Raw genomic sequence first — 21,481 nt, 5'->3', positions numbered from 1 at the left:
CATATCCACTTAATCGACATTAACAGGCTTAAAGGTATCTTCTCTCATCTTTTGTTAGTTAATATTCAGAAAAGACCGAACTATTTTTAATTCCAACTCAACATTTTTTCCTATCTAGTATGTGCAATAGCTCTTTTAATCCCCTTCCCCTTGAAAAGGTTATAAAGATGTAATTTCGCCTATCTATATGGATGGATCGTAAATAATATTTGGACACATGAAAGTATTATAAAAGGCGAACCATGCTCAACCCAATTCAGTTTCCCATAGTTCTTCAGTGGGTATTAAGCTAAATCACAATGAAAGCAGTCATTCTAATTCTGGTCCTCGTGGCAGTTGTCCATGCAACCAGTCTGAAAGACATTCTAAAGGCTGAGTTTAACGCCTTCAAATTGAAGCACCACAAAACCTACAAAGATGCTAGTGAGGAGTTGAAGCGCCTGCAGAACTTCGTAGAAAATAAGAAACTGATCGATAGTCACAACAAGCGATATGCTGCTGGGGAAGTATCCTACGAGATGGGCATCAATCAATTCTCAGACTTGAACTCCAAGGAATTCCAGAAGACAGTGCTGTCAAGCATCAATGCCAATGACTTGACAATTGGTATCACTCAAATATTCACTCCATCAACAAGTGTTCAAATACCTGGAAGCATAGATTGGCGTGAGAAGGGAGCAGTGGATCTTGCTGGGCTTTTTCTGCCATTGGCACACTAGAGGGCCAAAACTTTATCAAGAACCGACAGCTTATCTCGCTATCCGAACAGAATCTAATCGATTGCTCCAAGGAGAATAGCGGATGTGATGGCGGCTGGCCAGAAACTGCATTAAACTTTATCAAGGACAATGGTGGTGTTGACACTGAGGACTCATATCCCTATGAAGAGAGGGATGGCGAATGTCGTTTCAATGCTGAGAACATTGGCGCAAAGGTCACTGGCACTGTCGGTGTGGCCAGTGGAGATGAGTCTGCGCTGGCAGCAGCCGTTGCAGAGAAGGGTCCCATTTCAGTGGCCGTTGATGCTTCACAATTTCAGAACTATCAAGGAGGTGTCTTCGATGAACCTTCGTGTCAGGACGATGTAAACCATGGCGTTGTCGTCGTTGGCTATGGTCGTGATGACATTGGCGGCGACTATTGGCTGGTGAAGAACTCCTGGTCAGAGTCCTGGGGTGAAAATGGATACATTCGTATAGCTCGCAATAAGAATAATCAATGCAAGATTGCGGACCATGGTGTCTATCCGTTGGTCTAAGGAACGTTGTGCTTAATCATCTGTAAATAAACTATAATTTATTCTTTTACAAAATTTAAGTAATTTCAATAAATATCTTGAATTGGTTAACAAAATTTCAACTGTTTTATATTTACGAAGTCGAACTGTAATCTGCTAAAACACTAAAGCTAAACTAAAGTGTAAATATTCATTAGACGTGAAGACATACAGATTTTAAGGACAACAAGAAACTGATCGACACGCACAACAAGCGCTAAATAGCAGAGAAGAAGACTTAGAAGATGCGTGAACATAAATTCAATAATTTGCTACCAAAAAATAAACCAATGTGCTATTGTGTAAGGTTATGGCACCGATTTAGTTGGAAGAAATTATTGGTTGGCCAGGAACTCTTGAGACGAGGATTGGGGTAAAGATTGTGACAATAAATGCTGTATAGCAAATTCTGCAATTTATCCTTTAGTTCAACGGACAATATCTTATTATATTCACTTATTTGTTAATAAATCATTCTTTTTCAAATTAACAGCGCTCTCTTCATTGTAATATTGTAATGATATATTCCGAACTCTGTTATACTCTCAAAGCAATATTTCTCATATTTAAAATATTAATAATAAAAGTAATTTTTAATAAATAAATTAAATCGTAATACTTGCAGTTTTATTTATAACTAAAAATTCTAACGGATAGGTTCCAAGTCATAATACGTTTGGGCTCACAATATGTTATAAGAAATGCGAGAATATTTATAGTTATATAAAAGTTGTAATGAACATAATTACATTAGTTGAACGATAATTTTTTGAGCGCCTGTCAACTCTGGTATCCCCAGTAATTATAGTTTCAGTCAGTCTAGCATTTATAAGAATTTGAAATACTAATCATAAAACTACAGTCGAGTGTGCTTGACGATATGTTAAGATATCCGCTATCCATTTAAAAAATATTATTATTCTTAAGATATACCAATATAATATACCACCAAAATACTACTAATCACAAAGACTATAGTTATTATTATATAATATATACCAAAATTCGACTCTAGCTTTAGAATAACGATTGTTATTCAAGTTTAGTCAATTTGCGGGGCGGAAGTGGTTGTGGTGAAATTTTGAAACAATCTTGATCTGCGTGTAAGCATAACAAGTGATATAAAAAGGATAGTTCTCTCTCTCTCTCTCTATAGTCTCTAAAATACAGTGTTTCATATGGACAGACAGACTGACGGACAGACTGCTATATCGTCTTGGCTGTTGACACTGATCAAGGATATATACCTTATAGGGTCAGTATAATTTGCCATATATAATTCAAGACTTTTAAGTTGATTTCTTCTATTTTTTGCCTCATTCAGTCTATATTCAATTAATTGCGCATTAATTTTTAATAAATTTCGCGATTTTATTTTTTACAAATTAAGTATATGTAATGTTATCTTAGACGATTACGACTGACCTATTTCAAACTATAAGTACAAATAGCTACGTAATTAAATAAAATATAGCTTTTTATGATTATTCAAGTGTCATATTCTGTCGACTATCTTTTAAAACAACAAAATATTATTTAAACCCTCCACATTACGGTGTATGTATGAGAAATATGTGTTATAAAACCCCTCCTCGGACTGTTTATTATTTAAGAGAGTCACAGTTAAGCTATCTGCAAAAGCGCTTGAAATAGTTATAAATATGTAATTTTGCCTATCTATAAAAAAGATTGTATATAATCGGACCCATTAAAGACGTATAAAAGGCAAACGGTGCTCAACTCAATTCAGTTTCTCACAGTTCCTCAGTGGGTTTTAATCTAAATCACAATGAAAGCAGTCATTCTAGTTCTGGTTCTAGTGACAGTTGTCCATGCAACTAGTTTAAAAGACATTCTTAAGGATGAGTTTAACGCCTTCAAATTGAAGCACCACAAAATCTACAAGGATGCTAGTGAGGAGTTGAAGCGCATTCAGATATTTGTGGAAAACAAGAAACTGATCGACAGTCACAACAAACGCTATGTGGCCGGAGAGGAGTCTTACGAGATGGGTGTGAATAAATTCTCTGATATGACTCCCGAGGAATTCAAAACTCTTGTGCTCACAAACCTCAATCCTGCTGACGCCCAGGAAGGCATCGACTATATTTACAATCCTTCTGCCAAGGCGAGTCTCCCGAGTAGCGTTGATTGGCGTCTTTCAGGCGCTGTTAATCCAGTTAAAAATCAAGGCTCCTGTGGTTCCTGTTGGGCTTTCTCTGCCGTCGGTTCACTAGAAAGTCATCACTTTATAAACTTAAACCAAAGAGTATCCCTGTCCGAGCAAAATTTGGTGGACTGCACAAGAGGTTATCCCTATTACAGCCAAGGCTGTGGAGGTGGCTGGCCGATTGAAGCATTGAATTATGTTAGGGACAATGGTGGTATAAATACTGAAAGCTCTTACCCATATGAAGGAGAAGACAAATCTTGCCGTTACAATAAGAACAACATTGGATCAAAAATCTCTGCTGTTATACAAATTGCTAGCGGAGATGAAGCCGCATTGGCATCCGCAGTCGCCAAGAAGGGACCCATCTCGGTGTGCGTCGACGGCTCCTTGTTCCAATACTATCAAAGTGGCGTCTTCAATGAACCGTCGTGCTCTCAATCTACAAATCATTGTATTGTTGTTGATGGCTACGGCACCGATTCAGTTGGAGGAGATTATTGGCTGGCGAGGAACTCTTGGGGCGAGAATTGGGGAGAAATCGGATACATTCGCATGGCTCGCAATCGTAGCAATCAATGTGCTATTGCCAGTTATGCAATTTATCCTTTAATTTAATAAATATCTTTGTATTTATATAATTTATATTATTTTATTTCAAATAAATAATTGTTTATCCCATTTACAATCTTTAACGTTATTAGAAATATTTTCATAAGGGTAAAATAATTAAATATTAAGGAAATTTTATAGTTATACCCAATAGTCATGCAACCGACGGTATAGTAAAGAACTTTCAAAAATAGTCAAACGCATGTTATGCAATTTCACAATCGCAATTATAAATTCACTTAATTAGATCCAGCTAAATTAGCAACTGATGCTATGTGTTACGTAAAAAACATCAAAGTAGAGTTTAAAAATCTTCAATTAGTGTTAACTCAATTTTTAGCAATGGCTTTTCACAGATGCTTTTTCACTGATTTCAAATAACAGTTTGGTACACAAATATTGCTCAAATATTAAGTTTGCATTAAAATAAACCCATATCGTAGTATATTTCGTAAGCTAAAAAATATACGTGTATTACTTGTGGTATACAAGACACAGTGTATTACTGTGCACCCTTATTTAATTCAACATTGCTCAAATGTTGGATCACCTTCGGGTTTGGTTATTTCTGAAATTCTTTGCTCATTGTTCGACATTGCGAAATATGCTGCGGGTCCCACTGCAATGTGTAACGGATGAACAGCAGTTTTGATGTATAATGCATGACACTCCGCTGATCTAGAATGAGTGTAAGTTGTGTAACTTTAGCATGAAGGCAGCAATTGCCTTTTTCTATCCGTTGGTCTAAGAGACGTTTTTCTTAATTATCTGTAAATCAACTATAATTTATTCTCTTACAAAATTTAAGTAATTTCAATAAATAATAAATATACTAAAAATGTCAACTGTCCTATAACGACGAAATCTCCTTCTCCATTTTAAATACATTTCCATACAAGCACAAAGTTAGTAATTATACCCTCTACCCTATGGGTATATATAATATACAAATATTAAGAGGTATTCATCACCACAAGTTCGACTGAACTAAAGTGGATTGCAATTTGCAATGCGCTCAAATGTGAGATACCCGTTACCCATTTTAAATAAAAGCAAAAATACAACAATATACATACTACAATATAAAATAAAAAATTCTATATTTGGTATATTGATATACATAGCTCTAGATTCAAAATAGACCATGGAGTGATTAGGCATTTTCGACCGCAAACCAAATTTTCAGGAACCATGAAGCATATATGTAAGTATTATTTTGTGTACCAATCGTGACCCTAGCTTCAAAATTATGCCGGTTATTCGATTCTTATCCAATTGTGGGGCGGAATTGGGTAAGTTATCTCTCTCTCTCTTTTGTAGTCTCTGAGATTTAGGCGGACATGACTATATTGTGTCGGCTGTTAACGCTGATCAAGTATATATATTAATTATAGGGTCGGAGATGCCTCCTTCTGCTATTTCCTCGAGCCTTTCTACCCAATGGGGTAGAGGGTATAATAAAACAAAATAGTATTAGATAATGTTGTATCTTTATGTTTTGTTTTTGAGTCATTATTTTTGAGTCATTCTCTTCATATCGATACCGCGAGGAACATTGTGCTATCTCGGGTGATAGATTACAAACTTGCACCTGCTTTAATTCAATATGACTTAAATCACTTAAATCAAGAAGTACATTTTTGATTTGTTATTTCATCTATCCTTGCCTCTTTGTTTAGCTTTATGAAATTTTTTGCGGTTTCTCGAGACCATGCGTAACGATCAATCCCAGTCTGGGTATATAATGCCTCACATTATACAGATCTATGATCAGTTTATATTGAAAAACTTCAATATGAAGACGGTAATTTGCATTTTGCTTTTCGCACTCGTGGGATTTATCCAGGCAAGAATCACTTACGATAATTTACTTAACGCAGAATTTGAACTCTTTAAAGTGGAGCATAAGAAGAGCTACGATAGCGAATACGAGGAACAGCTGCGTCTGAAGATCTTTAAGGACAACAAGAAATTGATCGATAGGCATAACAAGTTCTATGTAGCCAAAAAAAAGACTTACAAGATGGGTGTAAATAAATTCACTGACTTGACTCCAGAGGAATTTAAAAGGCTTATGCTCCCAAGCCTTAATACAAATCATTCACTGGAAGGTATCGACTATATTTACAATCCTTCTGCCAAGAAGAACCTTCCAAGTGAAGTTGATTGGCGTGTTAAGGGTGCTGTTAACCCTGTTAAAGATCAAGGCCAATGCGGCTCCTGTTGGGCTTTCTCTGCCGTAGGCTCTCTGGAAAGTCAGTACTTCATACACAAAGGAAAGAGTGTATCTCTGTCTGAGCAAAATCTGATGGACTGCTCAAGTGACGATCCCTACGACAACGACGGTTGTGATGGCGGTTCGCCTATTGAAGCATTGAATTATGTTAAGGACAATGGTGGAATAGATACAGAAAGTTCTTATCCGTATGAAGAAACAGATGACGATTGCAGTTATGATGAGGACGACGTCGGAGCACAAATCTCGGGAGTGTCACAAATTGAAAGTGGAAATGAAGACGCATTGGCAGACGCCGTCGCCAATAAGGACCCATCTCGGTATGTGTCGATGCCTCCTTCTTCCAAAATTATGAAGGTGGCGTCTTAAATGAACCATCGTGCTCTCAAGATACAGACCATGCTGTAGTTATTATTGGCTATGGCACCGATCCAGCTGATGGAGATTATTGGTTGGTGAGGAACTCTTGGGGCGAGGATTGGGGTGAAGACGGATACATTCGCATGGCTCGCAATTGTGACAATCAGTGCGGTATTGCCAATTCAGCCATTTATCCATTAGTTTAAAGAACACTATATTATTATATTCACTTATTTGTAAATAAATTAAATAATTTAAAATTTTCTGCGCTCTGTATAGTAATTTTGCATTAATGCTTTGGCTTTCAATATGTTCAAAACGAGAGTAATAAGAGAGATTTAATCCTTTGGAAGCAATAATGAATTTACACTAGCTAATCGACAATTCGTTCTAACGTATGTTAATTTTGCCATTCATTTTAGTTTTAGTCTTTCAGGCAGTTAATTGAGGGAGTGGGAATATTTCAGTCAAATTCAACTCAATCTGTTTATTAATTTTAATGTTTTGCCTCAAGCGGTCTATCTGTTATTTCACAATTGCGCATTAATTTTTAATATATTTCGCTATTTTATTTGTTATAAATATTTAATTTACGAGAATCAAATCATTTTGAATATATGTATGTATATAGAACGTTATCTAAAGCGGTTATGACTGACCTATTTAAAGCTATAAATAAAAATAAATTTTATGATTCTTTAGGTGAGCTAATGTTCTACCAATTACCTATTACAAAAATTTTAGAATACCTCAAATATCTGTTATTAAAACCCCTCCTTAATCTGTTTATTACTTAACATTTCCCCTTGAAATGGTTATAAAGATGTAATTTCGCCTATCTTTATGGAGATTGTAAATAATCATTGGACATATGAAAGTAGTATAAAAGGCGAGCCATGCTCAACCTAAATTAGTTTCCCATAGTTCTTCAGTGGGTATTAAGCTAAATCACAATGAAAGCAGTCATTCTAATTCTGGTCCTCGTGGCAGTTGTCCATGCAACCAGTCTGAAAGACATTCTAAAGGCTGAGTTTAACGCCTTCAAATTGAAGCACCACAAAACCTACAAAGATGCTAGTGAGGAGTTGAAGCGCCTGCAGAACTTCGTAGAAAATAAGAAACTGATCGATAGTCACAACAAGCGATATGCTGCTGGGGAAGTATCCTACGAGATGGGCATCAATCAATTCTCAGACTTGAACTCTAAGGAATTCCAGGAGTCAGTACTGTCAAGCATCAATGCCAATGACTTGACAATTGGTATCACTCAAATATTCACTCCATCAACAAGTGTTCAAATACCCGGAAGCATAGATTGGCGTGAGAAGGGAGCAGTTACAAGAGTTAAGGATCAAGGCGGATGTGGATCTTGCTGGGCTTTTTCTGCCATTGGCACACTAGAGGGCCAAAACTTTATCAAGAACCGACAGCTTATCTCGCTATCCGAACAGAATCTAATCGATTGCTCCAAGGAGAATGGCGGATGTGATGGCGGCTGGCCAGAAACTGCATTAAACTTTATCAAGGACAATGGTGGTGTTGACACTGAGGACTCTTATCCCTATGAAGAGAGGGATGGCGAATGTCGTTTCAATGCTGAGAACATTGGCGCAAAGGTCACTGGCACTGTCGGTGTGGCCAGTGGAGATGAGTCTGCGCTGGCAGCAGCCGTTGCAGAGAAGGGTCCCATTTCAGTGGCCGTTGATGCTTCACAATTTCAGAACTATCAAGGAGGTGTCTTCGATGAAGCTTCGTGCCAGGACGATGTAAACCATGGCGTTGTCGTCGTTGGCTATGGTCGTGATGACATTGGCGGCGACTATTGGCTGGTGAAGAACTCCTGGTCAGAGTCCTGGGGTGAAAATGGATACATTCGTATAGCTCGCAATAAGAATAATCAATGCAAGATTGCGGACCATGGTGTCTATCCGTTGGTCTAAGGAACGTTGTGCTTAATCATCTGTAAATAAACTATAATTTATTCTTTTACAAAATTTAAGTAATTTCAATAAATATCTTGAATTGGTTAACAAAATGTGGTAGTTAAAGAAACAACACTAATTGTATTTTAGCGTCCGATTTATTCTGCTGTTCGATCAAGACTGACCGTATAGCTTAATTATGTATAACATAGAATGTGAAATAGAATGAGAGGCATGATAAAGAGAGCCAATATCGAGAGAGAGTTCGGATAGCCGAGAGAGCATCGAGTTAAAGTATATGTATGTATGTGTGTGTAGGCACACGTCCTACTACAACTCGGCCATCCTGCGAACCAGATCTCCTGATCTTGACTTTACAAAGAATAAAAATAAATCTTAACTAATACTTTTACTATTATTTCGTACAGTAAAACATTTTTATACATTTTACTTATTATTTAATTCTTGCCTGATTAAAACATTGAAAAGTTTCTTCCATGTAAACATGGAAGTAGAAGCTGAGTTTACTAATTTGATAAATCTTTGTTGTTCTTAATTATTTTCTTCTAATAATTCCATAAAAGTTTTTTTTTTTCATTTAATCTATCGCCCTTAATAAATTGATCCTCTAATAGTTGTGATTTAGCATAACAATCTCGTAACAGTTGTGGTTTAGCATAAATATTTCCTAACAGTTTGTTTTCATTATTCGTTCTGTTATCGTTAACAGTCTGTGCTCCTAACAGATGTTGCCTAATAATCTATGTTCCTAACAGTTGTTGCCTAACAGTTGATGTCCCTAACAGTTGTTGCCCAACAATCTGTGTTCCTAACATTTGTTGCCTAATAATCTATGTTCCTAACAGTTGTGGCATCACTTGTCGTTGTTCTCCGCCGTCATCTTAGTACCCTCTATCGCATCGTATTTCGGAAGACATATGTGTGCAAAAGCTTGTAGCATCTGCTCTGGATCTCCAAATCTCTGAATGCGCGCCTGGTTGCGTAAGTTCAGCTCCGGTATGCCTTCGATAATGTGTTCCAAAAGCTCATCGTTGTCCAGTGTAATGGATTGTGATAAGGCGATCTTCTCCTCGAAGTACATTGCAAAACGCTCATTTTGTTGCCACTTTCGTTGCTCAAACTTTCGTCGTAGTTCTGTCTTCGAAGCTACAGTGCCGAATGTTATTATCAGTTGATCACAAAGCTTGTGAAAAGGTTCACGCAAGCGAGTTGAATTTGCATGCAGCCATTGCTGAGCGTTTCCTTTTAACTTTATGGCCAATAGCATGCGAAGCGAGTCCTCATCAAGTTTACACATATCTGCAACACTTTTGAGTTGGTTTACCCAAAAACGTGCACAATATTTTCCGTCGAACTCCAGCGTAGCTTCCTTTGCGAGTGCGAGCGAGACCGCTGACCCACATTTTACTTCGCTTAGTTCATTCTTTTCTTCTACAGTACTGTCCGTTACATTTCCAGTGCTGCCCATAATTTGACATAGAGAACTACTGATGTTGTTGTTGTTGTCGTTGCTGCCGCCCAAATTTGCGACTTCTGACGCCGCACTTTGTGCAGCTGTGCACAAATCGAGTAAGTGTGTGGCGCCGTTGTTGTTTGTGTCGATCCCGTTGCTGTCGTTGTTGTTGTTGTTGTCGCCCAAATTCGCGACTTCTGGCGCCGAACGCTGTGCAGCTGCGCGCAAAAACTGTGTGGCGCCGTTGTTGTTGTTGTCTATTTCTGTTGTAGACATCTGATGTGCAGCTGCGTTGTTCTGAGAATTTCGCAATTCCTCTTTGACTAAACGTAATTCTTCTTGCAGCTTTTGAATAGTGTTTAGCAAATCCTGGCGAATACTCTCTCCTAGGTCAGAATTTTCGGGAACATTTTGAGTCTGATCATGACGCTCGATGTTGTTGGGCAATTCGTTTTCTTGGCCAGACAAAATATTGGCCAAATTTAATAAATCGTTGCTTCCTGATGGTACTTCTTCAAACATCTCTGGTGAAACATCGAGCAATCGTTTTATTAATTCTGCCTTGTTGCCCGTCGTGGGCAAACATAGCGCTGTTAGCCACTTCTTTAATTGTGTCGTAGTGTATTTCTCAAATGTAGACGTGTTCATTTTTTTTAGCCGATCCCACTTCTGAAATTGTGGTAGTTAAAGAAACAACACTAATTGTATTTTAGCGTCCGATTTATTCTGCTGTTCGATCAAGACTGACCGTATAGCTTAATTATGTATAACATAGAATGTGAAATAGAATGAGAGGCATGATAAAGAGAGCCAATATCGAGAGAGTGTGTGTGTAGGCACACGTCCTACTACAAAAATTTCAACTGTTTTATATTTACGAAGTCGAACTGTAATCTGCTAAAACACTAAAGCTAAACTAAAGTGTAAATATTCAATATGTATGTATGTAGATGCACGTGTATATAATAATATAATATAAATTTCCACTCAGACGTGAAGACATACAGCTGACATGGAACAACTGCGTCTGCAGATTTTAAGGACAACAAGAAACTGATCGACACGCACAACAAGCGCTAAATAGCAGAAAAGAAGACTTAGAAGATGCCTGTACATAAATTTAATAATTTGACTCCCAAGGAATTTAAAAAGCTCCAAAGCTTTAAAATCAGTTACTCAAAAGTAGGCATAGACTAATAGGCCCATCTGCGTATGTATCGATGACTCCCTCCTCCAATATTATTAAGGGGACGACTTCAATGAACCATCGTGCTACCAAAAAACAAACCTTTGTGCAATTGTGTTTGGTTATGGCACCGATTTAGTTGGAGGAAATTATTGGTTGGCTAGGAACTCTTGAGACGAGGATTGGGATAAAGATTGTGACAATCAATGCGGTATAGCAAATTCTGCAATTTATCCATTAGTTCAACGGACAATATTTTATTATATTCACTTATTTGTAAATAAATTACCCTTTTTGAAATTTACAGCGTTCTCTTTATTGTAATATTGTAACGAAATATTCCGAACTCTGTTATACTCTCAAAGCAATATTTCTCATATTTACAATATTAATAATAAAACTCATTATACCCGCTACCCATAGGGTAGAAGGGTATTATAACTTTGTGCCGGCAGAAAATGTATGTAACAGGTAGAAGGAGGCATCTCCGACCCTATAAAGTATATATATTCTTTATCAGCGTCAACAGCCGAGACGATCTAGCCATGTCCGTCTGTGTGTCTGTGTGTCTGTCCGTCTGTGTGTCTGTCCGTCTGTCCGTATGAACACCTAGATCTCAGAGACTATAAGAGATAGAGCTATAATTTTTTTTCGACAGCATTTGTTATGTTTGCACGCAGATCAAGTTTACTTCAAATTTTTGCCACGCCCCATTCCGCCCCCGCAAATCAAACAAATCGAATAGCAAGCGTTATTTTAAAGCTAGAGCTACGAATTTTGGTATATACAATAATAAATAAATAAATACTTTTGTATTAAATAAATACTTTTGTATGGGCAAAAAACGCCTTATTACTTGGGGTCTGAGTTGCTTCATCCGACAATCTCGTATATTGTGCCGTCTATGGTATATTTTATATGTGGTATCATATCGATATACCAAATATACCGCACGGTTTATTTTTAGTATTTTTGTAGTGTTTTCGATATATTTTGAAAATAATACCGCAATAGTTTGATTTTATTCAAAATGGGTAGCGGGTATCTCACAGTCGAGCACACTCGACTGTAACTTTCTTACTTGTTTTTAATAAATAAATTAAAGCATAATACTTGCAGTATTATTTATAACTAAAAATTCTAACGGATAGGTTCCAAGTCATAATTCGCTTGGACTCACAAAAAGTTATAACAAAAGCGAGAATATTTATAGTTATATAAAAGTTGCAATGAACATAATTACATTAGTTGAACGATAATTTTTTGAGCGCCTGTCAACTCTGGTATCCCTAGTTATTATAGTTTCAGTCAGTCTAGCATTTATAAGAATTTTAAATACTAATCATAAAGCTACAGTCGAGTGTACTTGACTATAAGATATCCGCTACCCATTTAAAAAACTTAATTATTCTTAAAATATAATAACATAATATACCACAAAAATACTACTAATCTCAAAGACAATAGTTATTAATTTATATACCAAAATTCGACTCTAGCTTTAGAATAACGATAGGTATTCAAGTTTAGTCAATTTGCGGGGCGGAAGTGGTTGTGGTGAAAGTTTGAAACAATCTTGATCTGCGTGTAAGCATAACAAGTGATATAAAAAAGGATAGTTCTCTCTCTCTCTCTTATAGTCTCTAAAATACAGTGTTTCATATGGACAGACAGACTGACGGACAGACTGCTATATCGTCTTGGCTGTTGACACTAATCAAGAATATATACTTTATAGGGTCAGAATAATATGCCATATATAATTCAAGACTTTTAAGTTGGTTTCTTCTATTTTTTGCATCATACAGTCTATATTCAATTAATTGCGCATTAATTTTAATAAATTTCGCGATTTTATTTTTACAAACTAAGTATGTAATGTTATCTCGGACGATTACGACTGACCTATTTCAAACTATAAGTACAAATAGCTACGTAATCAAATAAAATATAGCTTTTTATGATTATTCAAGTGTAATGTTCTGTCGACTATCTTTTAAAACAAAAAAAAATATTATTTTATCCCTCCACATTACGGTGTATGTATGTGAAATATGTGTTATAAAACCCTTCCCCTGTCTTTTTATTATTTAAGAGAATCACAGTTAAGCTATCTGTAAAAGCGCTTGAAATAGTTATAAATATGTAATTTCGCCTATCTATAAAAAAGATTGTAAATTATAGGACTCATTAAAGACGTATAAAAGGCAAACGGTGCTCAACTCAATTCAGTTTCGCACAGTTCTTCACTGAGTTTTAATCTAAATCACAATGAAAGCAGTCATTCTAGTTCTGGTTCTAGTGGCAGTTGTCCATGCAACTAGTCTAAAAACCTTCTTAAGGATGAGTTTAACGCCTTCAACTTGAAGCACCACAAAATCTACAAGAATGCTAGTGAGGAGTTGAAGCGGCTTCAGATATTTGTGGAAAACAAGAAACTGATCGACAGTCACAACAAACGCTATGTGGCCGGAGAGGAGTCTTACGAGATGGGTGTGAATAAATTCTCTGATATGACTCCCGAGGAATTCAAAACTCTTGTGCTCACAAACCTCAATCCTGCTGACGCCCAGGAAGGCATCGACTATATTTACAATCCTTCTGCCAAGGCGAGTCTCCCGAGTAGCGTTGATTGGCGTCTTTCAGGCGCTGTTAATCCAGTTAAAAATCAAGGCTCCTGTGGTTCCTGTTGGGCTTTCTCTGCCGTCGGTTCACTAGAAAGTCATCACTTTATAAACTTAAACCAAAGAGTATCCCTGTCCGAGCAAAATTTGGTGGACTGCACAAGAGGTTATCCCTATTACAACCAAGGCTGTGGAGGTGGCTGGCCGATTGAAGCATTGAATTATGTTAGGGACAATGGTGGTATAAATACTGAAAGCTCTTACCCATATGAAGGAGAAGACAAATCTTGCCGTTACAATAAGAACAACATTGGATCAAAAATCTCTGCTGTTATACAAATTGCTAGCGGAGATGAAGCCGCATTGGCATCCGCAGTCGCCAAGAAGGGACCCATCTCGGTGTGCGTCGACGCCTCCTTGTTCCAATACTACCAAAGTGGCGTCTTCAATGAACCATCGTGCTCTCAATCTACAAATCATTGTATTGTTGTTGATGGCTACGGCACCGATTCAGTTGGAGGAGATTATTGGCTGGCGAGGAACTCTTGGGGCGAGAATTGGGGAGAAATCGGATACATTCGCATGGCTCGCAATCGTAGCAATCAATGTGCTATTGCCAGTTATGCAATTTATCCTTTAATTTAATAAATATCTTTGTATTTATATAATTTATATTATTTTGTTGCAAATAAATAATTGTTTATCCCATTTACAATCTTTAACGTTATTAGAAATATTTTCATAAGGGTAAAATAATTAAATATTAAGGAAATTTTATAGTTATACCCAATAGTCATGCAACCGACGGTATAGTAAAGAACTTTCAAAAATAGTCAAACGCATGTTATGCAATTTCACAATCGCAATTATAAATTCACTAAATTAGATCCAGCTAAATTAGCAACTGATGCTATGTGTTACGTAAAAACATCAAAGTAGAGTTTAAAAATCTTCAATTAGTGTTAACTCAATTTTTAGCAATGACTTTTCACAGATGCTTTTTCACTGATTTCAAATAACAGTTTGGTACACAAATATTGCTCAAATATTAAGTTTGCATTAAAATAAACCCATATCGTAGTATATTTCGTAAGCTACAAAAGTATATTACTTGTGGTCAGGCGATAACTGAATACAATTTTATAAGGTATACAAGACACAGTGTATTACTGTGCACCCTTATTTAATTCAACATTGCTCAAATGTTGGATCACCTTCGGGTTTGGTTATTTCTGAAATTCTTTGCTCATTGTTCGACATTGCGAAATATGCTGCGGGGTCCCACTGCAATGTGTAACGGATGAACAGCAGTCTTGATGTATAATGCATGACACTCCGCTGATCTAGAATGAGTGTAAGTTGTGTAACTTTAGCATGAAGGCAGCAATTTGCCTTTTTTCTATCCGTTGGTCTAAGAGACGTTTTTCTTAATCATCTATAAATCAACTATAATTTATTCTCTTACAAAATTTAAGTAATTTCCATAAATAATAAATATATTAAAAATGTCAACTGTCCTATAACGACGAAATCTCCTTCTCCATTTTAAATACATTTTCATACAAGCACAAAGTTAGTAATTATACCCTCTACCCTATGGGTAGCGAGTATAAAAATATTAAGAGGTATTCATCACCACAAGTTCAACTGAACTAAAGTGGATTGCAATTTGCAATGCGCTCAAATGTGAGATACCCGTTACCCATTTTAAATAAAAGCAAAAATACAACAATATACATACTACAATATAAAATAAAAAATTCTATATTTGGTATATTGATATACATAGCTCTAGATTCAAAATAGACCATGGAGTGATTAGGCATTTTCGACCGCAAACCAAATTTTCAGGAACCATGAAGCATATATGTAAGTATTATTTTGTGTACCAATCGTGACTCTAGCTTCAAAATTATGCCGGTTATTCGATTCTTATCCAATAGTGGGGCAGAATTGGGTAAGTTATCTCTCTCTCTTTTGTAGTCTCTGAGATTTAGGCGGACATGACTATATTGTGTCGGCTGTTAACGCTGATCAAGTATACATATTAATTATAGGGTCGGAGATGCCTCCTTCTGCTATTTCTCGAGCCTTTCTACCCTATGGGGATATAATAAAAATAAAATAGTATTAGATAATGTTGTATCTTTACCTTCACAGATGCCGATTGTTTTTGAGTCATTCTCTCCATATCGATACCGCGAGGAACATTGTGCTATCTCAGGTGATTACAAACTTGCACCTGCTTTAATTCAATATTACTTAAATAAATAATCAAGAAGTACATTTTTGTTTTGTTATTTCATCTATCCTCTCCTCTTTGTTTAGCTTTATGATATTTTTTGCGGTTTCTCGAGATCATGCGTAACGATCAATCCCAGTCTGGGTATATAATGCCTCACATTATACAGATCTATGATCAGTTTATATTGAAAAACTTCAATATGAAGGCGGTAGAATTACTTACGATAATTTACTTAACGCAGAATTTGAACTCTTTAAAGTGGAGCATAAGAAGAGCTACGATAGCGAATACGAGGAACAGCTGCGTCTGAAGATCTTTAAGGACAACAAGAAATTGATCGATAGGCATAACAAGTTCTATGTAGCCAAAAAAAAAGACTTACAAGATGGGTGTAAATAAATTCACTGACTTGACTCCAGAGGAATTTAAAAGGCTTATGCTTCTAAGCCTTAATACAAATCATTCACTGGAAGGCATCGACTATATTTACAATCCTTCTGCCAAGAAGAACCTTCCAAGTAAAGTTGATTGGCGTGTTAAGGGTGCTGTTAACCCTGTTAAAGATCAAGGCCAATGCGGCTCCTGTTGGGCTTTCTCTGCCGTAGGCTCTCTGGAAAGTCAGTACTTCATACACAAAGGAAAGAGTGTATCTCTGTCTGAGCAAAATCTGATGGACTGCTCAAGTGACGATCCCTACGACAACGACGGTTGTGATGGCGGTTCGCCGATTGAAGCATTGAATTATGTTAAGGACAATGGTGGAATAGATACAGAAAGTTCTTATCCGTATGAAGAAACAGATGACGATTGCAGTTATGATGAGGACGACGTCGGAGCACAAATCTCGGGAGTGTCACAAATTGAAAGTGGAAATGAAGACGCATTGGCAGACGCCGTCGCCAATAAGGACCCATCTCGGTATGTGTCGATGCCTCCTTCTTCCAAAATTATGAAGGTGGCGTCTTAAATGAACCATCGTGCTCTCAAGATACAGACCATGCTGTAGTTATTATTGGCTATGGCACCGATCCAGCTGATGGAGATTATTGGTTGGTGAGGAACTCTTGGGGCGAGGATTGGGGTGAAGACGGATACATTCACATGGCTCGCAATTGTGACAATCAGTGCGGTATTGCCAATTCAGCCATTTATCCATTAGTTTAAAGAACACTATATTATTATATTCACTTATTTGTAAATAAATTAAATAATTTAAAATTTTCTGCGCTCTGTATAGTAATTTTGCATTAATGCTTCGGCTTTCAATATGTTCAAAACGAGAGTAATAAGAGAGATTTAATCCTTTGAAAGCAATAATGAATTTACACTAGCTAATCGACAATTCGTTCTAACGTATGTTAATTTTGCCATTCATTTTAGTTTTAGTCTTTCAGGCAGTTAATTGAGGGAGTGGGAATATTTAAGTCAAATTCAACTCAATCTGTTTATTAATTTTAATGTTTTGCCTCAAGCGGTCTATCTGTTATTTCACAATTGCGCATTAATTTTTAATATATTTCGCTATTTTATTTGTTATAAATATTTAATTTACGAGAATCAAATCATTTTGAATATATGTATGTATATAGAACGTTATCTAAAGCGGTTATTTTTTTTTTTCGTTCAATTTTTATTTACAATCTGTCTTAAGACAATAAGAAAATTTTATGACTAATATTTACATAACAGGAATAGCAGATTTCCAGTGAAACCTGCTATTAAATATAACATCTTGTTTACTTAAAATTTACCTATCAGGGAGATCAAGGATGTGAAATCTTTTAAGTCTTCTAACAGTTGAGCTATTGTCTAAAAGAGCTAGGGCTAAATTATTTTTATGATTGTGAAGTCTGTCTGTGTATTTCTTACTATATTTCTTAATCTCTTCTTTTATAGTTGGAATATTTAAATCTCTGTGAATATTTGCATTGGTTACATAAAATGGAGCGTTAACAATTTGTCGCAATGTTTTTGATTGGTAGCGCTGAAGTATTTCAATATTAGAATTGCTAGTTGTTCCCCAGAGCTGAATAGCGTATGTCCAAACAGGCTTCAAAATGGCTTTGTAGAGGAGAATTTTGTTTTCCAAAGTAACCGCTGGTTTTCTACTTAGTAACCAGGACATTTTCAGTGTTTTTATTTTAAGTTGTTGACATTTCGCTTTTAAGTGCGGTTTCCATGTTAGTCTGCGGTCGAGGTGCATGCCAAGATACTTCACACAGGTATCTTCTGGAATTGCTGAGCCGTATAGTGTTACATTTGGGCATCTTCCTGGTCTTAGTGCAAATGTTATTTGGACAGACTTCAGGGAATTTATTTTAATTTTCCAGCGAAGAAACCAGGCTTCAATCAGACTGAGCTCACTTTGCAACAGCTGAGATGCTTCGTCTCGAGAAGAGCTTGTTGCCAGAATGGCTGTATCATCAGCATATGTTGCAATGGTGCAGTTGTTTGTTGCTGGCATATCTGCCGTGTATAGAGTGTAGAGGACTGGTCCCAGTACACTCCCTTGAGGAACGCCTGCGTTTATGAGAAATAGTGTTGACGTATCATTTCTCTGCTGAACGTAGAAGCATCTTTTCGACAAGTAGGATCTCAGTAATAGATAGTATGGGGCAGGTAGCCAATTCTTTATCTTGAAGAGCAATCCATTGTGCCAAACACGATCAAACGCTTGTTGAACATCGATAAACGTAGCAGTACAGTATTTTTTGTTCTCAAGTGCATATACAATTTCATTAATAACCCTGTGACATTGTTCAGTGGTGCCGTGGCCTCTTCTAAATCCGAATTGATATTCTGGAATGATGGCAAGTTCGTCCAAAATTGGCAACATCCTCTTAAGTAGTATTTTTCAAATACTTTCGAGAATATTGTCAACAGACTAATGGGACGGTAAATAAAGCGGTTATGACTGACCTATTTAAAGCTATAAATAAAAATAAATTTTTATACCCGCTACCCATAGGGTATAAGGGTATTATAACTTTGTGCCGGCAGGAAATGTATGTAACAGGTTGAAGGAGGCATCTCCGACCCTATAAAGTATATATATTCTTGATCAGCGTCAACAGCCGAGACGATATAGCCATGTCCGTCTGTCCGTCTGTGTGTCTGTGTGTCTGTCCGTCCGTCCGTATGAAACACTGGATCTCAGAGACTATAAGAGATAGAGCTATAATTTTTTCGACAGCATTTGTTATGTTTGCACGCAGATCAAGTTTGTTTCAAATTTTTGCCACGCCCACTTCCGCCCCCGCAAATCAAAAATCGAATTACAAGCGTAATTTTAAAGCTAAAGTTACGAATTTTGGTATATACAATAATTACTATAGTAGTTATGATTCCTGAACATTTGGTTGCGATCAGATAAAAATTGTCGAAGTTATTAAAGAAATTCTTTTGTATGGGCAAAAACGCCTACTTACTGGGGTCTTAGTTACTTTGTCTGACAATCTGGTACATTGTGCCGTCTATGGTATATTTTGAATGCGGTACTATATCGATATACCACATATACCATTTGGTATTTTTTATAGTATTTTTGTAGTATATTTGGTATATTTTGAGAAATATACCGCAAAATATATTGCTTTTATTCAAAATGGGTAGCGGGTATCTCACAGTCGAGTACACTCGACTGTAGCTTTCTTAGAAATCCTAAATACTATAGTTATTATTGTATATACCAAAATTCGGAACTCTAGCTTTAAAATTACGCTTGTTATTCGAAATTTTGATTTGCGGGGTCGGAAGTGGGCGTGGCAAAAATTTGAAACAAACTTGATCTGCGTGCAAACATAACAAATGCTTTCGAAAAAATTATAGCTCTATCTCTCGTAGTCTCTGAGATCTAGGTGTTCATACGGACAGACGGACAGACGGACATGGCTATATCGTCTCGGCTGTTGACGCTGATCAAGAATATGTATACTTTATAGGGTCGAAAATGCCTCCTTCTACCTGTTACATACATTTCCTGCCGGCACAAAGTTATAATACCCTTCTACCCTATGGGTAGCGGGTATAAAAATTTTAGAATACCTCAAATATCTGTTATTAAAACCCCTCCTTAATCTGTTTATTACTTAACATTTCCCCTTGAAATGGTTATAAAGATGTAATTTCGCCTATCTTTATGGAGATTGTAAATAATCATTGGACATATGAAAGTAGTATAAAAGGCGAGCCATGCTCAACCTAAATTAGTTTCCCATAGTTCTTCAGTGGGTATTAAGCTAAATCACAATGAAAGCAGTCATTCTAATTCTGGTCCTCGTGGCAGTTGTCCATGCTACCAGTCTGAAAGACATTCTAAAGGCTGAGTTTAACGCCTTCAAATTGAAGCACCACAAAACCTACAAAGATGCTAGTGAGGAGTTGAAGCGCCTGCAGAACTTCGTAGAAAATAAGAAACTGATCGATAGTCACAACAAGCGATATGCTGCTGGGGAAGTATCCTACGAGATGGGCATCAATCAATTCTCAGACTTGAACTCTAAGGAATTCCAGGAGTCAGTACTGTCAAGCATCAATGCCAATGACTTGACAATTGGTATCACTCAAATATTCACTCCATCAACAAGTGTTCAAATACCCGGAAGCATAGATTGGCGTGAGAAGGAGCAGTTACAAGAGTTAAGGATCAAGGCGGATGTGGATCTTGCTGGGCTTTTTCTGCCATTGGCACACTAGAGGGCCAAAACTTTATCAAGAACCGACAGCTTATCTCGCTATCCGAACAGAATCTAATCGATTGCTCCAAGGAGAATGGCGGATGTGATGGCGGCTGGCCAGAAACTGCATTAAACTTTATCAAGGACAATGGTGGTGTTGACACTGAGGACTCATATCCCTATGAAGAGAGGGATGGCGAATGTCGTTTCAATGCTGAGAACATTGGCGCAAAGGTCACTGGCACTGTCGGTGTGGCCAGTGGAGATGAGTCTGCGCTGGCAGCAGCCGTTGCAGAGAAGGGTCCCATTTCAGTGGCCGTTGATGCTTCACAATTTCAGAACTATCAAGGAGGTGTCTTCGATGAAGCTTCGTGCCAGGACGATGTAAACCATGGCGTTGTCGTCGTTGGCTATGGTCGTGATGACATTGGCGGCGACTATTGGCTGGTGAAGAACTCCTGGTCAGAGTCCTGGGGTGAAAGTGGATACATTCGCATAGCTCGCAATAAGAATAATCAATGCAAGATTGCGGACCATGGGGCTATCCGTTGGTCTAAGGAACGTTGTGCTTAATCATCTGTAAATCAACTATAATTTATTCTTTTACAAAATTTAAGTAATTTCAATAAATATATTGAATTGGTTAAAAAATTTCAACTGTTTTATATTTACGAAGTCGAACTTTTATTTGCTAAAACAC

At 37.0% G+C, this 21,481-nt stretch overlaps 4 protein-coding genes and 2 pseudogenes across 4 annotated transcripts; all 6 read left to right on the top strand.

Annotated features, from left to right (window-relative positions):
• Positions 1–253: 253 nt before the first annotated feature.
• On the top strand, positions 254–1,353 carry LOC133845644 (cathepsin L-like). Its single transcript, XM_062280147.1, is given in 2 exon segments — positions 254–678; positions 681–1,353. Coding segments are annotated over 2 exon segments (957 nt in total). The 5' UTR covers positions 254–299; the 3' UTR covers positions 1,259–1,353.
• A 1,663-nt stretch (positions 1,354–3,016) lies between these two features.
• LOC133845624 (procathepsin L-like) lies at positions 3,017–6,860 on the top strand (annotated as a pseudogene).
• A 719-nt stretch (positions 6,861–7,579) lies between these two features.
• On the top strand, positions 7,580–8,689 carry LOC133845634 (procathepsin L-like). The gene has a single exon (XM_062280135.1). The coding sequence runs from the start codon at positions 7,608–7,610 to the stop codon at positions 8,592–8,594; it is 987 nt and encodes a 328-aa protein (XP_062136119.1). The 5' UTR covers positions 7,580–7,607; the 3' UTR covers positions 8,595–8,689.
• Positions 8,690–13,486: 4,797 nt separating this feature from the next.
• LOC133845645 (crustapain-like) lies at positions 13,487–14,520 on the top strand. The gene has a single exon (XM_062280148.1). The coding sequence runs from the start codon at positions 13,726–13,728 to the stop codon at positions 14,503–14,505; it is 780 nt and encodes a 259-aa protein (XP_062136132.1). The 5' UTR covers positions 13,487–13,725; the 3' UTR covers positions 14,506–14,520.
• Positions 14,521–16,460: 1,940 nt separating this feature from the next.
• LOC133845646 (procathepsin L-like) lies at positions 16,461–17,269 on the top strand. Its single transcript, XM_062280149.1, is given in 2 exon segments — positions 16,461–17,007; positions 17,010–17,269. Coding segments are annotated over 2 exon segments (777 nt in total). The 5' UTR covers positions 16,461–16,490.
• Positions 17,270–20,332: 3,063 nt separating this feature from the next.
• LOC133845623 (procathepsin L-like) lies at positions 20,333–21,369 on the top strand (annotated as a pseudogene).
• Positions 21,370–21,481: the final 112 nt, after the last annotated feature.

This window comes from Drosophila sulfurigaster, chromosome 3, assembly GCF_023558435.1.
Source record: "Drosophila sulfurigaster albostrigata strain 15112-1811.04 chromosome 3, ASM2355843v2, whole genome shotgun sequence".
NCBI classification, from domain to species: Eukaryota; Metazoa; Arthropoda; class Insecta; order Diptera; family Drosophilidae; genus Drosophila; species Drosophila sulfurigaster.
The sequence above is the reverse complement of the archived record's forward strand: the minus strand, read 5'-3'. Positions and strand labels throughout refer to the sequence as shown.

Coding starts and splice junctions, on each gene's coding strand:
- LOC133845634 (XM_062280135.1), top strand. CDS start 7,608: ATGAAAGCAGTCATTCTAATTCTGGTCCTCGTGGCAGTTGTCCATGCA.
- LOC133845645 (XM_062280148.1), top strand. CDS start 13,726: ATGGGTGTGAATAAATTCTCTGATATGACTCCCGAGGAATTCAAAACT.